At 37.5% G+C, this 15,882-nt stretch overlaps 2 protein-coding genes across 4 annotated transcripts; both read right to left on the reverse strand.

Moving 5' to 3' along the window:
- Positions 1 to 7: 7 nt before the first annotated feature.
- LOC121294853 (programmed cell death protein 7-like) lies at positions 8 to 3,887 on the reverse strand. Of its 2 annotated transcripts, XM_041218993.1 has the most exons (5): positions 2,420 to 3,887; positions 1,642 to 1,780; positions 743 to 979; positions 460 to 547; positions 8 to 232 (listed from the first exon to the last, which is right to left on the reverse strand). In XM_041218993.1, the coding sequence occupies exons 1-5, from the start codon at positions 3,746 to 3,748 to the stop codon at positions 106 to 108; spliced, it is 1,920 nt and encodes a 639-aa protein (XP_041074927.1). In that variant the 5' UTR covers positions 3,749 to 3,887; the 3' UTR covers positions 8 to 105. The 2 variants fall into 2 exon arrangements, with proteins under 2 accessions (XP_041074927.1, XP_041074928.1); XM_041218994.1 differs by lacking the exons at positions 8 to 232; positions 460 to 547 and having other exon boundaries at positions 900 to 979; positions 1,628 to 1,780.
- A 954-nt stretch (positions 3,888 to 4,841) lies between these two features.
- On the reverse strand, positions 4,842 to 15,730 carry LOC121294744 (ATP-dependent Clp protease ATP-binding subunit clpX-like, mitochondrial). 2 transcript variants are annotated; one of them, XM_041218800.1, is made up of 14 exons: positions 15,129 to 15,730; positions 13,927 to 14,087; positions 13,304 to 13,418; positions 12,419 to 12,573; positions 11,707 to 11,866; positions 10,420 to 10,461; positions 9,318 to 9,494; positions 9,019 to 9,183; positions 8,475 to 8,563; positions 7,965 to 8,129; positions 7,308 to 7,607; positions 6,819 to 6,911; positions 6,512 to 6,618; positions 4,842 to 6,333 (listed from the first exon to the last, which is right to left on the reverse strand). In XM_041218800.1, the coding sequence occupies exons 1-14, from the start codon at positions 15,181 to 15,183 to the stop codon at positions 6,243 to 6,245; spliced, it is 1,875 nt and encodes a 624-aa protein (XP_041074734.1). In that variant the 5' UTR covers positions 15,184 to 15,730; the 3' UTR covers positions 4,842 to 6,242. The 2 variants fall into 2 exon arrangements, with proteins under 2 accessions (XP_041074734.1, XP_041074735.1); XM_041218801.1 differs by lacking the exon at positions 10,420 to 10,461.
- Positions 15,731 to 15,882: the final 152 nt, after the last annotated feature.

A 15,882-nucleotide genomic window follows, 5' to 3' on the forward strand; every position in this document is an offset into this window, starting at 1 on the left:
TGTTTAAAAGAACTTCCTCTTGTAATAGCAATGGACAGACACACACACACTTTTTTGGACAAGTAAGTTTATTGTCTTTTATTGAAAAGGCCCTGAGTGGACAGACTAGTCAGGTTTCTCGAGAGCAGTGGCCCACACATCGTTAGAGGGAGGCACTGGAAGAATCCAGCCTTGAGGAATGAAGCTGCCATCCGGGTGATCTGGAGGTGCCAAGAAGCACTCCCAGTCCCTCCTGGTGAGAAAACCACAAGCTTGTTTTGTCAATTTTGAACACACAACTGTTTCCTGTTATAATCAATGCTGTTTTTCATTTAAAAATGAGAAATCAAAAAATATATTTTTTTTGGCACTGGAACAACATACCGTGTGTATTAACTTTAAAACACATTTTCATACTTCCTATAGCAACTAATGCAGTACTTGGATGTGATCAATGTATTGCTTTCAAAGCTCATTTACCTGATCTGTATGAGTGCATGTGAGGAATGCTCAGCTTGCAAGTAGTAATGTCTGAACGGCTGAAGAGGGTGCTCTGGATGCATTTCAGCTGGTGAAACAAAATGTGGATCTCATTCGTTTTATATCATTACATCCATCTGCAGACAGCTCAACAGCTCTGTCTTAGTGTGGCAACGCATAACAGTCTCCACAAAAGCTGCTGGCAGAGGGAAACAGTTTGTTACATATGTTCCTTCAGAACTAAAAAAACGAAAGGTCAGGTTGTAAGACTAGGCTGGCATACCTGAGTTTCCAAACAGCATGGACTCGACTTGGTACTTTCTCTGCAGCAGTTTCTCTTTTTCCTTCTTGTGTTTTCTCTCCCGCTCTCTCTTGCGCTCCTCTTCCTGCTCACCCTCCAGCATGACTCTCAAAGCCTTCTCCTCAGCGTCGTACACCACAGTGCGTTTCACAATCACTTTCCTTAGCACAGCCACCTGCTGCTCAAAGGCTTCGTCTGCTGTGGTTTCTGGGTGTATTCCTGGGGGTTTTATAGGGATTTATTTTAAAAAATGGGGGCTATTGTATTTGAAGGATTTAAAACATAATTCATACACTGTAGTGACATAAACCAATTTACAAAGACTCATGAAAACACAGTACATCGTTAACAAGGTCATCTTTCGATAAGTACCAAGTAAGAAACACTGATGGGAAGAACTAATGCTCTAAGGTGCCGTGAATTGGAAACAGATTTTCAGTTTTAGTCCAGGAAATGTATTTTGAGGCATAAGATCCATTTGTAAAACTGGGTAAACCTGCAATTCAACTGTAAAATTAAGAGAATATTTTTTTAAAAATACTTGAGAAACAATATTCTGGGGTGTTGTGGCAGGTCACTTATTGTTTAACAGTCTCAAATAAATAAAGGAATCTTCTCTCTAAGTTGTGAACAGTAACATTGGAAGATGGTGGGACAAACTGAATGGTACAGAACAAGCAAGAAACAACTTACTTGCATCTATGAGCAGGTAAATGACTGCTCTGGGCAATTCATTGCTAGCTTTACATTGTTAAGATGGTTGTATTCCTTTAAGAAAAAAAAAAAAAAAAAAAAAAAAAAAAAAAGACTGCCTATGCACTTGTTGATAAACTGGAACCATAATTTCTTTCCTATTTACAAGCACACCTTCCATATTTTACCCTTTCTAGCAGCCGCCTCCTTCCTCAGTTTGCGCAGTTTCTCCAGCGAGCGGAGAATGTCCATCATCCTTTTCGAGTCGGCCTGTTTCTTCCTCACTTCAGACAGCACGCTGTCTGCAGCAGCTTTCAGTTCCTGCTCCTGTTCACAAAGCATTAGGTTTTAATGTTATCTTTAAGATTAGCATACAAGTTAGAACCCAGTACCAAAACAACACCTACAACATTTGTCCAGCAGTGGCAATGTTTGATTTGTAGAAATGTCAACAAAACCAATGTCAAAATGCAGGATCCCTGAGTATTAAAAAAAAATATATATCAATTAGGAGACAACACTGTGATTGTTCAACTGCTTTCATTTGAAGCCAATTTAACTAGCATATTGATTAAAAGGGAATGGGGAATTGATTTTAAAATAGAACTGGAACTGATCCCTGCACTGGTACATAAATTAAAAACGAGGTCATGTACTGGAAACGTTGAAATGATGTTTGCTTTCTCCAAAGCCCAAACACCGGGGATCCCCAGCAGACATGCAAGCAAGGAGAGTACAGCCCCCTGCTGGAATAAACGTGAATGCAAGTTTACATTGTAAATAGGAGTTCACACTTCAGCTTGTGTCCAGTACTGCTGTGTTGATTTCTATCAGAGGATAATCACCAACATATACAACATCACTATGATAATTTACTGCAGTACCAAACTATGTTGCGCTGACTAAATCCACATTTATTTGGAATACTTTACTTGGTTTATTGTGCGTTTTGAAAAACAAAATTACCCGTTTCTTTTCTTCAACTTGCTGGACGCATTTCATCCTCCACCTGTCAATCTGCGCCTCCCTCTCGGCTGCCCTGGCTTCTTCCTCCTGTTTCTCCAGAGTCTGTTCCTGCTTCTTCCTCTGAAGCCTTGACCTTTTCTTACTGATCCTGCCTAGCTTCTTTTTAACATTCTCAATATACACAGTGTCATCTAGAGTCTTTAATTTCTCTTGGAGTTCCTTCTTGACCGCCACTGCTTTCACGTAGGACTCAGACCAAAGGCTCTCATTCTCTACGTTCTGCTTCAGAACCCGACACAGCCGAGCCAATTCCGACACCAACCGAGCCGCGCTATACACAGCGTCGCGGGCCTCGCTTACCAACGGGGTGCGCTCTGACTGTTTGGGGCACGACACCTTTGAAACTTTTCTGTTCCTTTTTGACAAAAACTTTGCAACCCATTGGTCGTCTTGTTGCGCCTGTCTGGCTTCCGAATCTGGCTGCGCAACAAAGTATTTCTGGTGGCGAGAAGTCGTTGACGTTTCTTTCCAATGCCAGTGCATTTCATGTGCTGACAATGTACTTTCAGAAAAGTTATACTGGGAAGCTTCGGGGTTATGATGTCTCTGATAATTAGAATTATTAGGAATGGCAGGGCCGGACTGGCTGTGAAACGTACCAATGTTACTGTAAGAACTGGGATCTTCTTGAGGAGGTCTGTTATAACGTGGGTCTCCAAATTGCGTCTGCATACGAGTAGAATAATTGTTATTTGGTTGCCACGGACTGTCGTGACAACCTGATACTGTCGGCGGCTGCTGTCTGTAACTGAATTCAATTTGTGGAGCGTTACCGACACCTTGGGAGATCCGATCAGGTCCCGACGGACCAGGAATCTCAGAAAAAGGAGGGTGCACTGTTTTACTTAAATCCATTGTTCTATGCCCACCTGGGTTCGAAGCGTTATCTCCTTGCTGGTGATAAAACGGTGATCCATACGGTGGTGGCTGTAAAGCGGCTGACCTGTCCGATTCAAATCGTTGGTCTCCAGGAGGGAACTGCTGCTGGTGTCGGTAAAGATCTTGCCTAGGCCAAAAAGATCCACCGGCGCCGCTGCCATGAATTTCACCAGGGTTTTGTAGTTCAGAACGCTGAAATGCCCCATGCATAGACAAATCTAACCCTCTCGAAGTCCGGTTTCTAGGGAGCATATCGCCCCTCGTACCCGAGTTAAAGAAGTGCGCGGCGCTTTCCTGATTAGAAAACTCCGGATTCAGTGGCGGCTGTTGCTGCTGTGGAGGTCTTGCAGAAAAATACTGATCATGCTGAAATGGCGGCGGTCTTTCCATTGTATTGCCTACAATCCAAAGTCTAGACTTACTGAAACACGTTCATGTGCAGAGTTAACTACAATGCAAGCAGTGCTTTTCAGCGTGTTGTACTGTCTCACACAAGCCACACATCCGCCCATTTAAGGGGGTTGTACACTTCCGCACAAGGGCATTGTTTTTAAACTCGATAAGCGACATCAGAGCGACACCTAGTGCAGCGGAAGACAGACGCTGTTCGAGTTAGACATCCTGCGCTCCGTTTCTCAGAAACCTCAATTCATACCACCGTTTACATAATTTCTTCATACTGGTCGACAGTTAATTTTAATACAAGAAATTACGTCTTACGTAACCTGTTAAGAGGTACTGAATACGCGTGGCTGCTAAGACAGCGATTGCTTGTTATATACTTGATAATCTGTCATCGACTTGTATTTGAAAATAACAATAATTATTCTCTATAAATATTTATAGATATTTTATATTTTATATTCTCTATAAATATTTATTACTTATCGTAATTTATTCTCGCTTTTAATGGCTAGGCTTTGGAATACACACACACATATATATATATATATATATATATATATATATATATATATATATATATATATATATAAAAATGCACATGGACACAAATGTTCAGCGTTGATTTGGAATTAAACTTTAATTTAAACTATAGTTTTTCTGTTAATGTGGCCCTCAAATATGGATACAGAAGACAAAATGTTCACCCAGTAATTGAGTGTAAGAATGACAATGCTGTAATTGATATTTTACTTTTAAATGTTTTGTTTTGTTCATCCCTATGGTCTTGCCCTATTTTGTAAATAAAATATGGTCTGCCCTTGGACCAGTCTCCAGTACAGGTTTCGACATTGACCGTGCTGTAAAACTGACATTGGGCTAACTCAGTCATAATGAGTGTAAGTTTAATTATGTATAACTTGTAACGCAACACAAGATGTTTTGAGTTATACATGAACTACTCATTGTCTTCATTATTCCATGCCCTGTCCCACCACATACCAAACAGGTCTAATTTTTTTCGGTGTATGTCATTATGCATTTAAATATACTGTAAAAATAGTATCTTAAAAACAAATGGTTTATACAGATATATACATTTTATTTATATATTTGAACAAGCACACCGACAGACCCCTTTGTTTCACAAATGTTTTAAGTAGGCATAAAACTGTACTTTTTGACCTAATCAAATGCATAAAAATAATAAAATGGGCAAGGTTTAAACTGAAATTAAGAAAAAAAAAAAGGCCATGAAATCACCACTCATGTATCCAATCTCCCCAAAAGAAAACAAACAAAAACCCTCCTACATCATTATTTTAACAAAATATAGGGCCAATGAACAGAAGTACAATTATTATTGGTAGACTATGACATTATGGCTTTCATATGGAGAAAATCCACTCAGATAAAGCTTAGAGATCCTACAGCATTGTGTAAAAGCACCACACTGGCAGGAAAGCTGAATCACATACAGTCCTCATGTACAACAATAATCTAAAACAGATTTGGATCTTTCATCCCTCTGTAGATGGATTTTATTGTATATATATTTTTGCAGTTATACTTGTATACATGCAAAGATAGAAATCACTTAACTGTTTGATGAAGGCAATCCCTTTTTAGCAGGTGGTAAAATAATCAAACTATTAAAAAACAACTACTTCACATTGTATTTGTGACAAGATTAAATTTATAAAGATTCTAAACCATTTCAACATGTTGAAAAGCAACAGCATATTAATGTACCTTGAAAGGGTAGTCATTAAAAATGTAAATCAAGATGCACCGTTTCTAACGATTACCAGCCTTAAAAAAGAACTACCCTTTAACATGCTAAAAATGTTTATAAAAAAATAGTCGTTTATTAAATTTGTTTACGGCATTACATTATTTCTATGAAAAATGTACACCAAATGCTAGCCTAAATGTTAATAAACTTGGAAACAAATGATTTAAATACCACCCCCATTTTGAACAGTTTTTAATTTACGTGATCCCCTGAACTCATTTGATTCCCATACCATATCAACCAATATACTTACGAAATCAAGATAAAAACTAGCTATTTAAATGTGTGTCAAGAATAATACAGGGTCTGTATTGATATCCTCAGACTACAAAAGCCAAATGTCTCAGTCATTTCACAGGTAAAGACATTACAAACTGTCTGTACTTGTTAATGCAACTCTATGCTTAACAAAATCATTGCAAGATTTTAATGCAACAACTAACACTGTACCTGTACTTGGTGAGATCCATACTGTTTTACACTTGAATTGATGCATAATGTCCAGTGTAGAAATCAGTATTATACAAAACAACAAAACGAAAGTGATCTGCTTTACATTTCTATTCCAGCACTTTGCTTTCTGATCATGTATTTTAACTTTCGATCAATGCCTTAACGTCTTCTAGAAAATCCATTGCTTCCGTTTAAAAAAGTCTTGTAGGAAGTTCTTGAAATATATTCTAGGTTTTAGTTGTTGGCTCTATCTGCCTGACGTGGCCAGCTGTCATCTTCAACTCCTGAATCATACTCCTCTTCCGCTGATTCTTTAGCAGGGGCCCTAGCATGAAAATAGAGAGCATTTAAAAACAAAAAGATTTCTACAAAAAATCACTTAATGCAGCAAAATGACACCAATTGCATGTTGTCTTATCATACTTGGGATCCTGAAGCAGCCTGTCTTTAGTTTTATTTGTGTCAGTAGTATACATGTTTGTGAGCAGGAGGTATATACTTGCCTAATGTATATGGGAAGAGATTTTCCCTCCACTACTTCTTTGGTTAGTTCTACGGCCATGATGTCAGAATTTGGCACTTCAAACATGGGTTCCAGCAGCAGTTTCTCCTGTAAAAATGGTAACGATTTAACAAATACAAATTTGAATTTATAGTAAGTATATATATATATATATTTACACACTCTGCATATTTATCTATATATCTATTAACATAATAAACCACACTATTTAATGTATTTGTAATTTTACAGCTTGGTACTTTTTAAAATGTTGATGAACTATTTAAGCATCATTTTCATTAACATACCATGATTGATCTTAGGCCACGAGCACCAGTTTTCCTCTCCAAGGCCATTCTGGCAATGGCTTTCAAGGCACCTTCAGTAATATTGAGATCACACTGAAATGCATACAAAGAAACAATTATAAACATACATGTACAGGGCTGATTATAAAAGTGCAACACTGCCAGGACTCAAGTGTCCCTTTGCAAGCACTGCTGTTTACTGTTTAATGACAACACCCTTCCTGGAGATAAATCCTTCCCATATTAGGCAGTTAAGGGAGTAACATGTACAGGTGGTCAGCAACACAACTCTTGTGGTGGTTGTCCTAGAACATTGTTTCCCTTTATTTGGTCTCCCCCCTGTTAATTTACATTGCCAAGAGGTTCCCATATAAAATACAAAGTGGCCACCTGACTAACAACCCTGTAATTACAGATTACTTTCTAAATAGTGTTAGACAGCATTGAAATGTATTATATGGAAAAAAAAAATTATAGGTTACATCACACCTTGTCCATGCCTAACAATGCCTGGTACTGGGGAACTACAGCATTGCGAGGTTCAGTAAGAATCCGAACCAGAGTTTCCTCATCCAGGCTGTGCAAAGGAACCACCACTGGAAGACGTCCCACAAACTCTGGAATCATTCCAAATTCAATAAGGTCCCTGGCCTCGACATTGCGGAGCAAGTGATCTTTTTCTTCGATTTCCTGCACAGTGTCCCCTTCTCCACTTGTGTTTGCTAAGTCAGCAGCCGCTGCAGCCCTCCTGCCTACTCCTAGGTTTGACGGAGTACCAAATCCCAGATACTACAGAACAACAAATAGAGGCATTAAAGTAAAATCAATGAAGACCATCGTTCATAAACCTAATGTGTTTCAGCATCATGCTGAATTTTAAAGTAACTGCATTTGAACAATAAAAACTGTTTTAATAAACTTGCTAAGCAAACTGAAGTGTCTCTGTTTTAACATACCCCTCTTTGTTCTGATGATAAATGTAACACTCCTATATAACATTTAACACAAGGAACAACCAGAAATCGGTGCCCATGCTACTGGCACCAATCATGAAATGTTTACAGGTTTATTTTTAATATGCAACGCTACCAGGATGTTTATATTAAATACTGTTACAGCCAAGACATTTTAAATTAGATCACTTACCTTTTCATTTTTCCGTCTGCTTATTATCCTATCAAGTCCATTAAACGCCCCAGAAGCCACAAACAGAATGTTGGTAGTGTCAACTTGAACGGTTTCTCCTCTTAATTTTCTAGAGTTCTTTTCTGGAACATTCACAATTGTACCTTCCAAAAGCTTTAATAAACCCTACAAAAAAGCCACATAACATTTTGATAATACATACCCAAATCACATTTATTTTTTCTTAGCAGTATTTTTGCCTGGATTTTTAGAGACATATGCTTCATTCTTTAAAAACACCAATCATTTATTTCATTCATATATATATAATTTTTGTATTAAAAAAAGTAGTAACTAAGCAAACTGAATTCATTGCTGTACAACAGACAAGTGGAGAATGTATACAGTATCCACAGGAGCGTAAACGCAGCATCATAATTCACATGTTAAAATTCTGCAGTGTTTTCAGGAGAGAAACACTGTTACATTCCTGTGAAAGATAATCTGTGCATTCCTGAACAATTCACTTACTTGCTGAACCCCTTCCCCACCCACATCTCGTAACTGGTGAATGCCAGGCACACTGCCAATCTTATCTACTTCATCCAAGAAGACAATTCCTGTCAATGGGGGATATTTTTTATAATGCGTTAGCACTTGTGTACAATATATATTTCTCAAACTGTATTGTTGCATATAAATATTACATGCAACAAAATACATTCACCCCTAAAATAATCAAGCAATAAAAATGTGGTTGTGGCACACTCAAGAATAATGCAATATTATTAGCTATATATTTGTTTTGTGAAAACTTTAGTCACAGAATTAAAGCCATCATGTACATACAATGACATATTTCTATTTCATTCTGAGCTACAGTGGACAGAATAAAACGTCCTGCACAAAAACATAACTGAAGCCTCAACTCAGATTAACTCAACTTTTAAATATGACGTAGCCTGGATTCGAACCTGCCATCTCCAGGCTACAGGGCACATCCTGCACTCCACAAGGAGCACCTTTACTTGATGTGTCACTCGGAAGCCCCTTAATTTTTTTCTTCCAGACCTACCTTGCTGTGCTTTTTCAACCCCGTAGTTAGCATCCTGAAGAAGTTTTGCAATGACAGACTCAATATCTTCACCAACATATCCTGCCTGGGTCAAGGTGGTGCAGTCACAGATAGCAAAGGGAACGTCAAGACATCTGGCAAGGGTTTGAGCCAGCAGAGTTTTACCTGGAGAAAAGGTTAACTTTGAATTACCAGTATTTAAAATGTTAAGTCTTAAATGTAAATTATGCCTAATACAGAGCGACAAACTTATTGGATTTTTTTAGGTGACCTGTTATTTTTTTTGCTTTTAAACTAACCCGATCCTGTTGGGCCAAGAAGCAATATGTTGCTTTTCTCCAGTTTAATTTCATCATTGGTTGAATCCAGCACTTCGCCTCCTCGTTTCTCTTGAGGCATCTGCTGGTTAATCTGTTGCTGCATTGATGCTCCAAGCGCGTTACCATGTGGACTGATCCCAGCAATCTGAAGCAGCTCTGAGAGAGAGAGAGAGAGAAAAAAAGTGGGATACAAAAGCTCACAACTACATCTCCTGGTGCAATCCATCCAAAACCCTTTAGCGTTTAGGGGAGACTGAAGAGTATAAAATTGCAGACAACAGATGAAAGACAGGATATTCATTTTATTTATTTATTATTTATATCTATCTATATATAATTGAATCACAGCTTTCTTGATCATGCTGAATGTTTCCTTAGAACAATTTTATACAAGATCTTTTGGACAGAACACTTCCTACCCCCATCCCTAACTTACAGCACCTTCTGGGTTTACTCCTTGTAAACTGCTTGCCATTCTTTGCGGGTTCAAGCTATTTATATACGCGCTCCGATAACCACACCCAGTATTCAGTTACTGTCTGCGAGATGCCTCATCAGCTGAAAGATCTTCGTTAAAGAGTAGGTCACTGGGATAACTGATTCATCCATCTGCATGAATATATTCAGCCAATAGTGATAACCTGATACTAACATAGCACCCGGTGTATACAACAACTCTGTTTATCCGATTTTGCTAGAAAAGTTATTTATACGTAAACCATAGAACAACTTCATTTAATGTCCAAACAAAGTGTTTAAAAATTCTGACAAGCTGTTCCCGAGACATACCAACAGAATTACATGGATCTTTAAAAAGAGAAAAAACAAAGAGAGGTCTGTCAGATCACTATTTTTTTCATCAGGTCCTCACCAATGCCATCAGCACATCTGGATGATCACTCACGAAAAGTTGAGAGAACTGATTCAGCTGTGTTATAGTAAGCAAACCTTCTACGATGGCCACCAGATCCACAGACAGTATTAAAAAAGCGTGTGTGAGATAACCTCGCTCCCAGACTTGGTACCAGATTTTGGCATTTGTACAAAAAATATAATTAGGACACAAGGAGTGGTGACTTACTTGTAAATCTGTATTCATCCTCACGTCTTCTGATTTCTAATTCTACAGAAAGAGGATGAAAACAGCCATATCAAAAACAGTACTGTTGAGCTGTATCAGCAAATTCATACTACCGGTAAATTAATGTCATTGCGGCTTAGGATTTGTGTCATGGATGGTTCTCACCATTCCCACGTTTTAACATGTGTTAATAAATTCTGTCGAAGCTCAGAAACTTTTCAGGTAGTACTACTAGTTTTTTTTTTTTTTTTTTTGTCCAAATCTCACATGTTCCTAAAATAACAAATTTCTAAAAACCAAGGACTACATTAATTGTACAAATGCCAAATCATAGTTATACATAATTATAAAAATACTTTTATTTTGCCTTTGCAGCTTTACAATGGTCTCATTTAAAAGGAAGCTCGGAAATACCCTGGCAGCTAATCTGCCCTGGAATTGGTATGGAAGAACAGTTCCTGATTTAACATTTAATCTATGCAGAATCACTGGTCCTGTCATCACTAACAGAGTCCTGAATAGAGACACTGGAGGGATCAGACAGAGAGATTAAGCCATACAAACTCAAAACAATTTGCCTGGCCGAGTTCCAAAAAGAGATCATTTCAAAAAGCCTTTGTCTGCTAGCCCAAGGTACAACAATAAAACAAAACAAACTATTTCCATTACACCCAATGCTGTTTGGCCAGAGCAAAATCAAGATGCACCAGAGCAGGAGTTAGTACAGTCAAACCTGTATTACAGGACTACTTGTATAATAATGACATTAGAATATCCTGTTTGATATGACAGTCCAGTGCTGCCTCTTTACAGCAGTGGATTTCACAGGTCTGTCTGGTCTGGAATCGACAGACATTTCTTCTTTGTTCTTCCACTGCAAAAGCACATTGCACAAGTTTGTTTTTGGACTGTTACCTCACTATTACTCCCTCCACTAATACGGCAAACAGAAATCCCATTTTTACTACAATGTGCCAACATATATGGAATTCGGTACCAGAATGCTTTAGCATTCTCATATCATTTCTCAGTAACTCCAAAGAATTGTTAGGATTGTTGGTAGCAAAGCAACAGCGTCCATCCTTTCAGTTTTGTGAAGAAATGAATGTGACCTTAGCTGTAGCGCTGGCTGGGAAAGGACCGTCAACATATATTGAAAACTTACATTGCATGGAAAGAGTCTCACTCAATTGGGACAGACTATCAATGGGGTTTCAGGAGCAATGCGGGAGAGCCTGGATCAGCGGTCAATCTGTGCACATGGACACAAGTTAATATACTACTAACCTCTAGGTGTCAGAGAGGCTTGTTTCTCCACTTCTGCCTGCTGTCTTATACTTGCTGGGATATTGTTATAAATACGCTTGTAATGATTGTACACAGCCACTGAAAGCACTTTCTTGGCATAGGATTGGCCAATCACGTACTTATCCAGGTAGGCATAGATCTGGAAAAGATTACCAGGTTATTATTTAATTTCTGTTTGAATCAATGATGAGTTCTGTCAGAAGTTCAGGTTGGACATTTAAAGATTGAATTTAAAAGGCTAGAAGCAGTAAGACCACTTTCACCATTCAATAAGGAGGTCTTCAAAATGAAAATTTCTCCAAAAAGTTGAATTTTACATGATCACTGGCCAACAATACTCATCTGAACTTGGCTTCATTTTCATTATATATATATATATATATATATATATATATATATATATATATATATATATATATATATATATATATATATATATATATATATATATATAATCTAATATACTTCGGTTGCCAACACCACAAAGCATTCATCTCTGTCAACTTCAAGCCAAATAATAAAAGGACCACAATATGGCAACCATATTAGGCACTTTTAACGCTACAAAGAGAAGGTGAAAGTGTGGCAGGTTAACAAACACACATACAAGCACCACAGGAATGCTTAAATACTACATTTATGTAACATTAGCTTTGTTACGGGCTCGACTTTATTAAGACCCAAGGCCTACCTTTTTGGGTGGAGGTGGTGGTTTCTGCTGGAATGCCATTTTAACAGCTTCAGCTGCTGATTCTGGCTCTTTATTAAGACTCTTCTTTGAGTCCGTTTCCGACAGCACGACAAAAAAGTGATGACATTTTTCACACTTTACAAAGCGGGTTGAAGCTGAAATAAAAACATAGAATGTCAAAATGTACAATTTTTGTATTTGTTAAAATTGCAGTGGAATTTGTGCAGACTTCCCACTGTAAAGTTTTAAGAATACCATGAACCACACAAGACAGTTATGTGAACTTATCAACACAGTTTGTATGACAGTCAATACTTATCCCAAGAAAACATTTGTGCAATATACGTTAAAGTTTACTATGGAAAATTGTACTGCATGTCTAAACATCGCAAGACAAAACTATTTGATTGACAGAAATACAAAAAACAATTAAGCAGCATTTTAAATATGTTGTTGCAATTAAACATGACATTTTGTATGATAAACAATGATTCCTAAAACAGAAGTGGATCAGTATAGTGGGTCCCCAGCTGATCCACGTGTGTCACTCCTCTACAAATTCAACATCTATTTAAGTTTATGGCAGAGTTGTATTTGTAAGCCAGATACCAAATTCACAAGAGGACTGTAAAATACACTTCTACAGTTTTAGGTAATCTTGCTTGCATTTCTTCTTGCATGCAAAAAGTTTATTCAGATTATTTATTGAATGTTTTAAAAATCTATTGTTGAATCTACAGTTACACTCAGTGGCACTGGAACAATTTTTAAAGTGGTGGTGCTGAAGCCACTGAACAAAACTGTAACCCCTGTATATTATGCAAGCCATGCAAAGCCAGGGAGTGCTGCCGCACCCCCAGTTCCACCGCCCTCGATTACACTTACAAACAAATGTCTCGACATGGGAGCACGGGTCCCCACATTTTGGGCAACGCAGTTGGTTTCCGCCCTTCCCTCCAGAGCCTGTGGATTTTTTGCTGCTGCCCCCTTCAACAGATTTCTGATTTTAACAAAAATAATCGTAAAATGGTATTAGTATAAAGACATACTTTTAGTTATTAACTTCTCATGCAGTGCTTTTTCATACATGGCCTCTAAGGGTATTGGCTTCAAAAGAACTGTAACCTTTAAACTATCCTGGTCTCCACTATGCTCTTTGGCATAATTAGTATAGAACAATGGGGGCCAACAGATTGAACAGATCAGTATTAGAAGACAAATGGACAGATGCCACCAGTCTATAAATAAGTTTGGGATAGAAAAAGTAATACAAAAATAAGATAAATAAGGCACAGTACTGGTGAAATAGATCTAATCACCATTCAGAAAAAGCATACTGCTTTACACCTTTCATCAATGAATTTAAGCACAAATGGTCTTTTGGCTTAAATATAAATAATAAATAACAGCCTGACCTCACAGGTGAATGGAGAAAGGGTTGTTTTGGACCCACATGATTAACTACATTAACTCAGTCCAAAAAGCAAAACAAAACAAAAGAAAGCTACCTTGCTACCATCCCCAGATCCATCTTTGGTTGTTCCATCTTTTGAAGCAAAATACACTGCAGTCTCTGAAAATGACCTAACGGGAACTCTCCTCCTCAAATGAACTATAGAAATCCCCGGTCTTCCCAGGGTATACAGGTGAAAGCGTGAGCAAGCAATGCCTGTAAGAACAACACAGAAACTGAAACCAGAGACATGGACAGATGGATATTCCTTTTAATTATTGTATAGATATTTCCTCCATTTTAAAATACACTAGCAGGAAACTGATTAAACTCCCACCCCTAAATAAATTTTAAATTGTGTGTGTGTGTGTGTGTGTGTATATATATATATATATATATACACATACACACACACACACACACACACACACACACACACATATATATATATATATATATATATATATAGATAGATAGAGATAGATATAGATAGATAGATGTGTGTGCGTGTGCAGTGCTGCTTTCTTTAAACAAGTTAATAGTTTATACAAGTTTTACTATGTTTTAAAAGAAGTGACACTCAAAAACCAACTTGTGTTTTTGTTACTTTTTTTTGTCTCTACATGAAATGGAGAATATCCTGTGGTAGTACAGAGTAAATAATTGTTAAATTAATTAATTAAAATAGTTTCAAATTTGACATAATACAGGCAAATCAAAAAGCAACACAACATTTGAAGACGCACTGGTAATTCTCGATGGACCTGACAAAAACAGGAACTCGGTTAAAATGCTAAATCATCAGGAACACAATATTGATTTCAAGAATTTCACAGTATGCATCCTAAAAATGTTTGGTCACAAAGCACAATAGAATACTACAAGGAACTTCTTTTTAAAAAAAAAAATGGTAATGCCAAGAAAAAAGTTTACAGCAGAAAAATAAACTATTATCTGAACATTAATGGAAAATAGTTATACAGTGTCTCCAAACTACAGTTAAAAAAGCAAACTACAGCACAAAATTGTTTAAAGCTTAACAAATAAAAATAACACACACACAACTATATTTTAATTTCAAAACGTTCCGAATAATATTATATGACACTATTCATATTGCAGTACGGCAATATTAAAAAAGGAATGCGTTATAAATGCTTTCACGCTGTTTGCCTCTTAAGCAATCGATATGTACAAACTATTTTGAAACAGATAGATAACGCCCGAGATTTAAAATGTTTCCCTTTTAATTCTTACCTTTATGAGCTGAATTTATAATCAGCCTCGCCGCCGACGAACAGGTGCAGGCCATGTTTTCTCTCTTGTTCTTCCTTTTAAATGTCAGGTGAAATTATGTATTTTTTTTTAACTATCGCACAGTTGCTATCTAAGTCGTTGTTGACAAAACTTAGGCCGAAGCCTGACAACCCACCTTATGAAAAAGCGTCAAACATAAAACAAATAAAAAAATTGCATGTTTGGATAACAAATGTGTTTGTGAAAATATCATACACATTAAATTATATGCACCTCGGTTTTCAAGAGTAAACGAAAAATAAAATAATAACGCCAAATTTGGATAAGGCAACACAAGTAGCCAACCACAGCAAAGCAACTCAAAATTAAAATGGTCGAGTCACTGCAAAATTACAAGAGCCTTCGGTGCAACTCCGCTTCGTCGAGGTATTGCAGTGTCACAATTATTGCAGGTGACGTGGAAGGTGTTTGCAGCTTATTATAACCGACAATAATGCGATTTCAATGTGGTTTAACCCTGCTTCCTCAAGTAGGTCAGCCACTGCAATGCTTTTCTTTCTTTCTGTTGAGCCACTGCAATAGCTCTAGCTGCACAGCACGGCCTGCGTTACGTAGCTGTTTGGGTCACATGCCACAAAAGGGGGGGGTGTCAATGTGTGACAGTTACAGTAGGCATTTTCAGTGACTGGATTCCCTTCCATTTTTTTGTTTTGCTTTGCTAGTTTAGTTCCTATACTAACCCGAGCAAGCAAAT

This window comes from Polyodon spathula, chromosome 19, assembly GCF_017654505.1.
Source record: "Polyodon spathula isolate WHYD16114869_AA chromosome 19, ASM1765450v1, whole genome shotgun sequence".
Lineage (NCBI taxonomy): Eukaryota > Metazoa > Chordata > Actinopteri > Acipenseriformes > Polyodontidae > Polyodon > Polyodon spathula.

What these genes read in the sequence shown, in the direction of transcription:
- LOC121294853 (XM_041218993.1), bottom strand. Translation starts at nt 3,748, where the DNA reads ATGGAAAGACCGCCGCCATTTCAGCATGATCAGTATTTTTCTGCAAGA. An exon ending in GGAGGCGGCTGCTAGAAAGG is followed by an intron (nt 980 to 1,641) that starts GTAAAATATGGA and finishes TAAAACCCCCAG; the next exon opens with GAATACACCCAGAAACCACA. An exon ending in CATGCACTCATACAGATCAG is followed by an intron (nt 233 to 459) that starts GTAAATGAGCTT and finishes TTTTCTCACCAG; the next exon opens with GAGGGACTGGGAGTGCTTCT.
- LOC121294744 (XM_041218800.1), bottom strand. Translation starts at nt 15,183, where the DNA reads ATGGCCTGCACCTGTTCGTCGGCGGCGAGGCTGATTATAAATTCAGCT. An exon ending in CCATGTCGAGACATTTGTTT is followed by an intron (nt 12,574 to 13,303) that starts GTAAGTGTAATC and finishes TTTTTATTTCAG; the next exon opens with CTTCAACCCGCTTTGTAAAG. An exon ending in AGCCTCTCTGACACCTAGAG is followed by an intron (nt 10,462 to 11,706) that starts GTTAGTAGTATA and finishes CTCTTTCTGTAG; the next exon opens with AATTAGAAATCAGAAGACGT.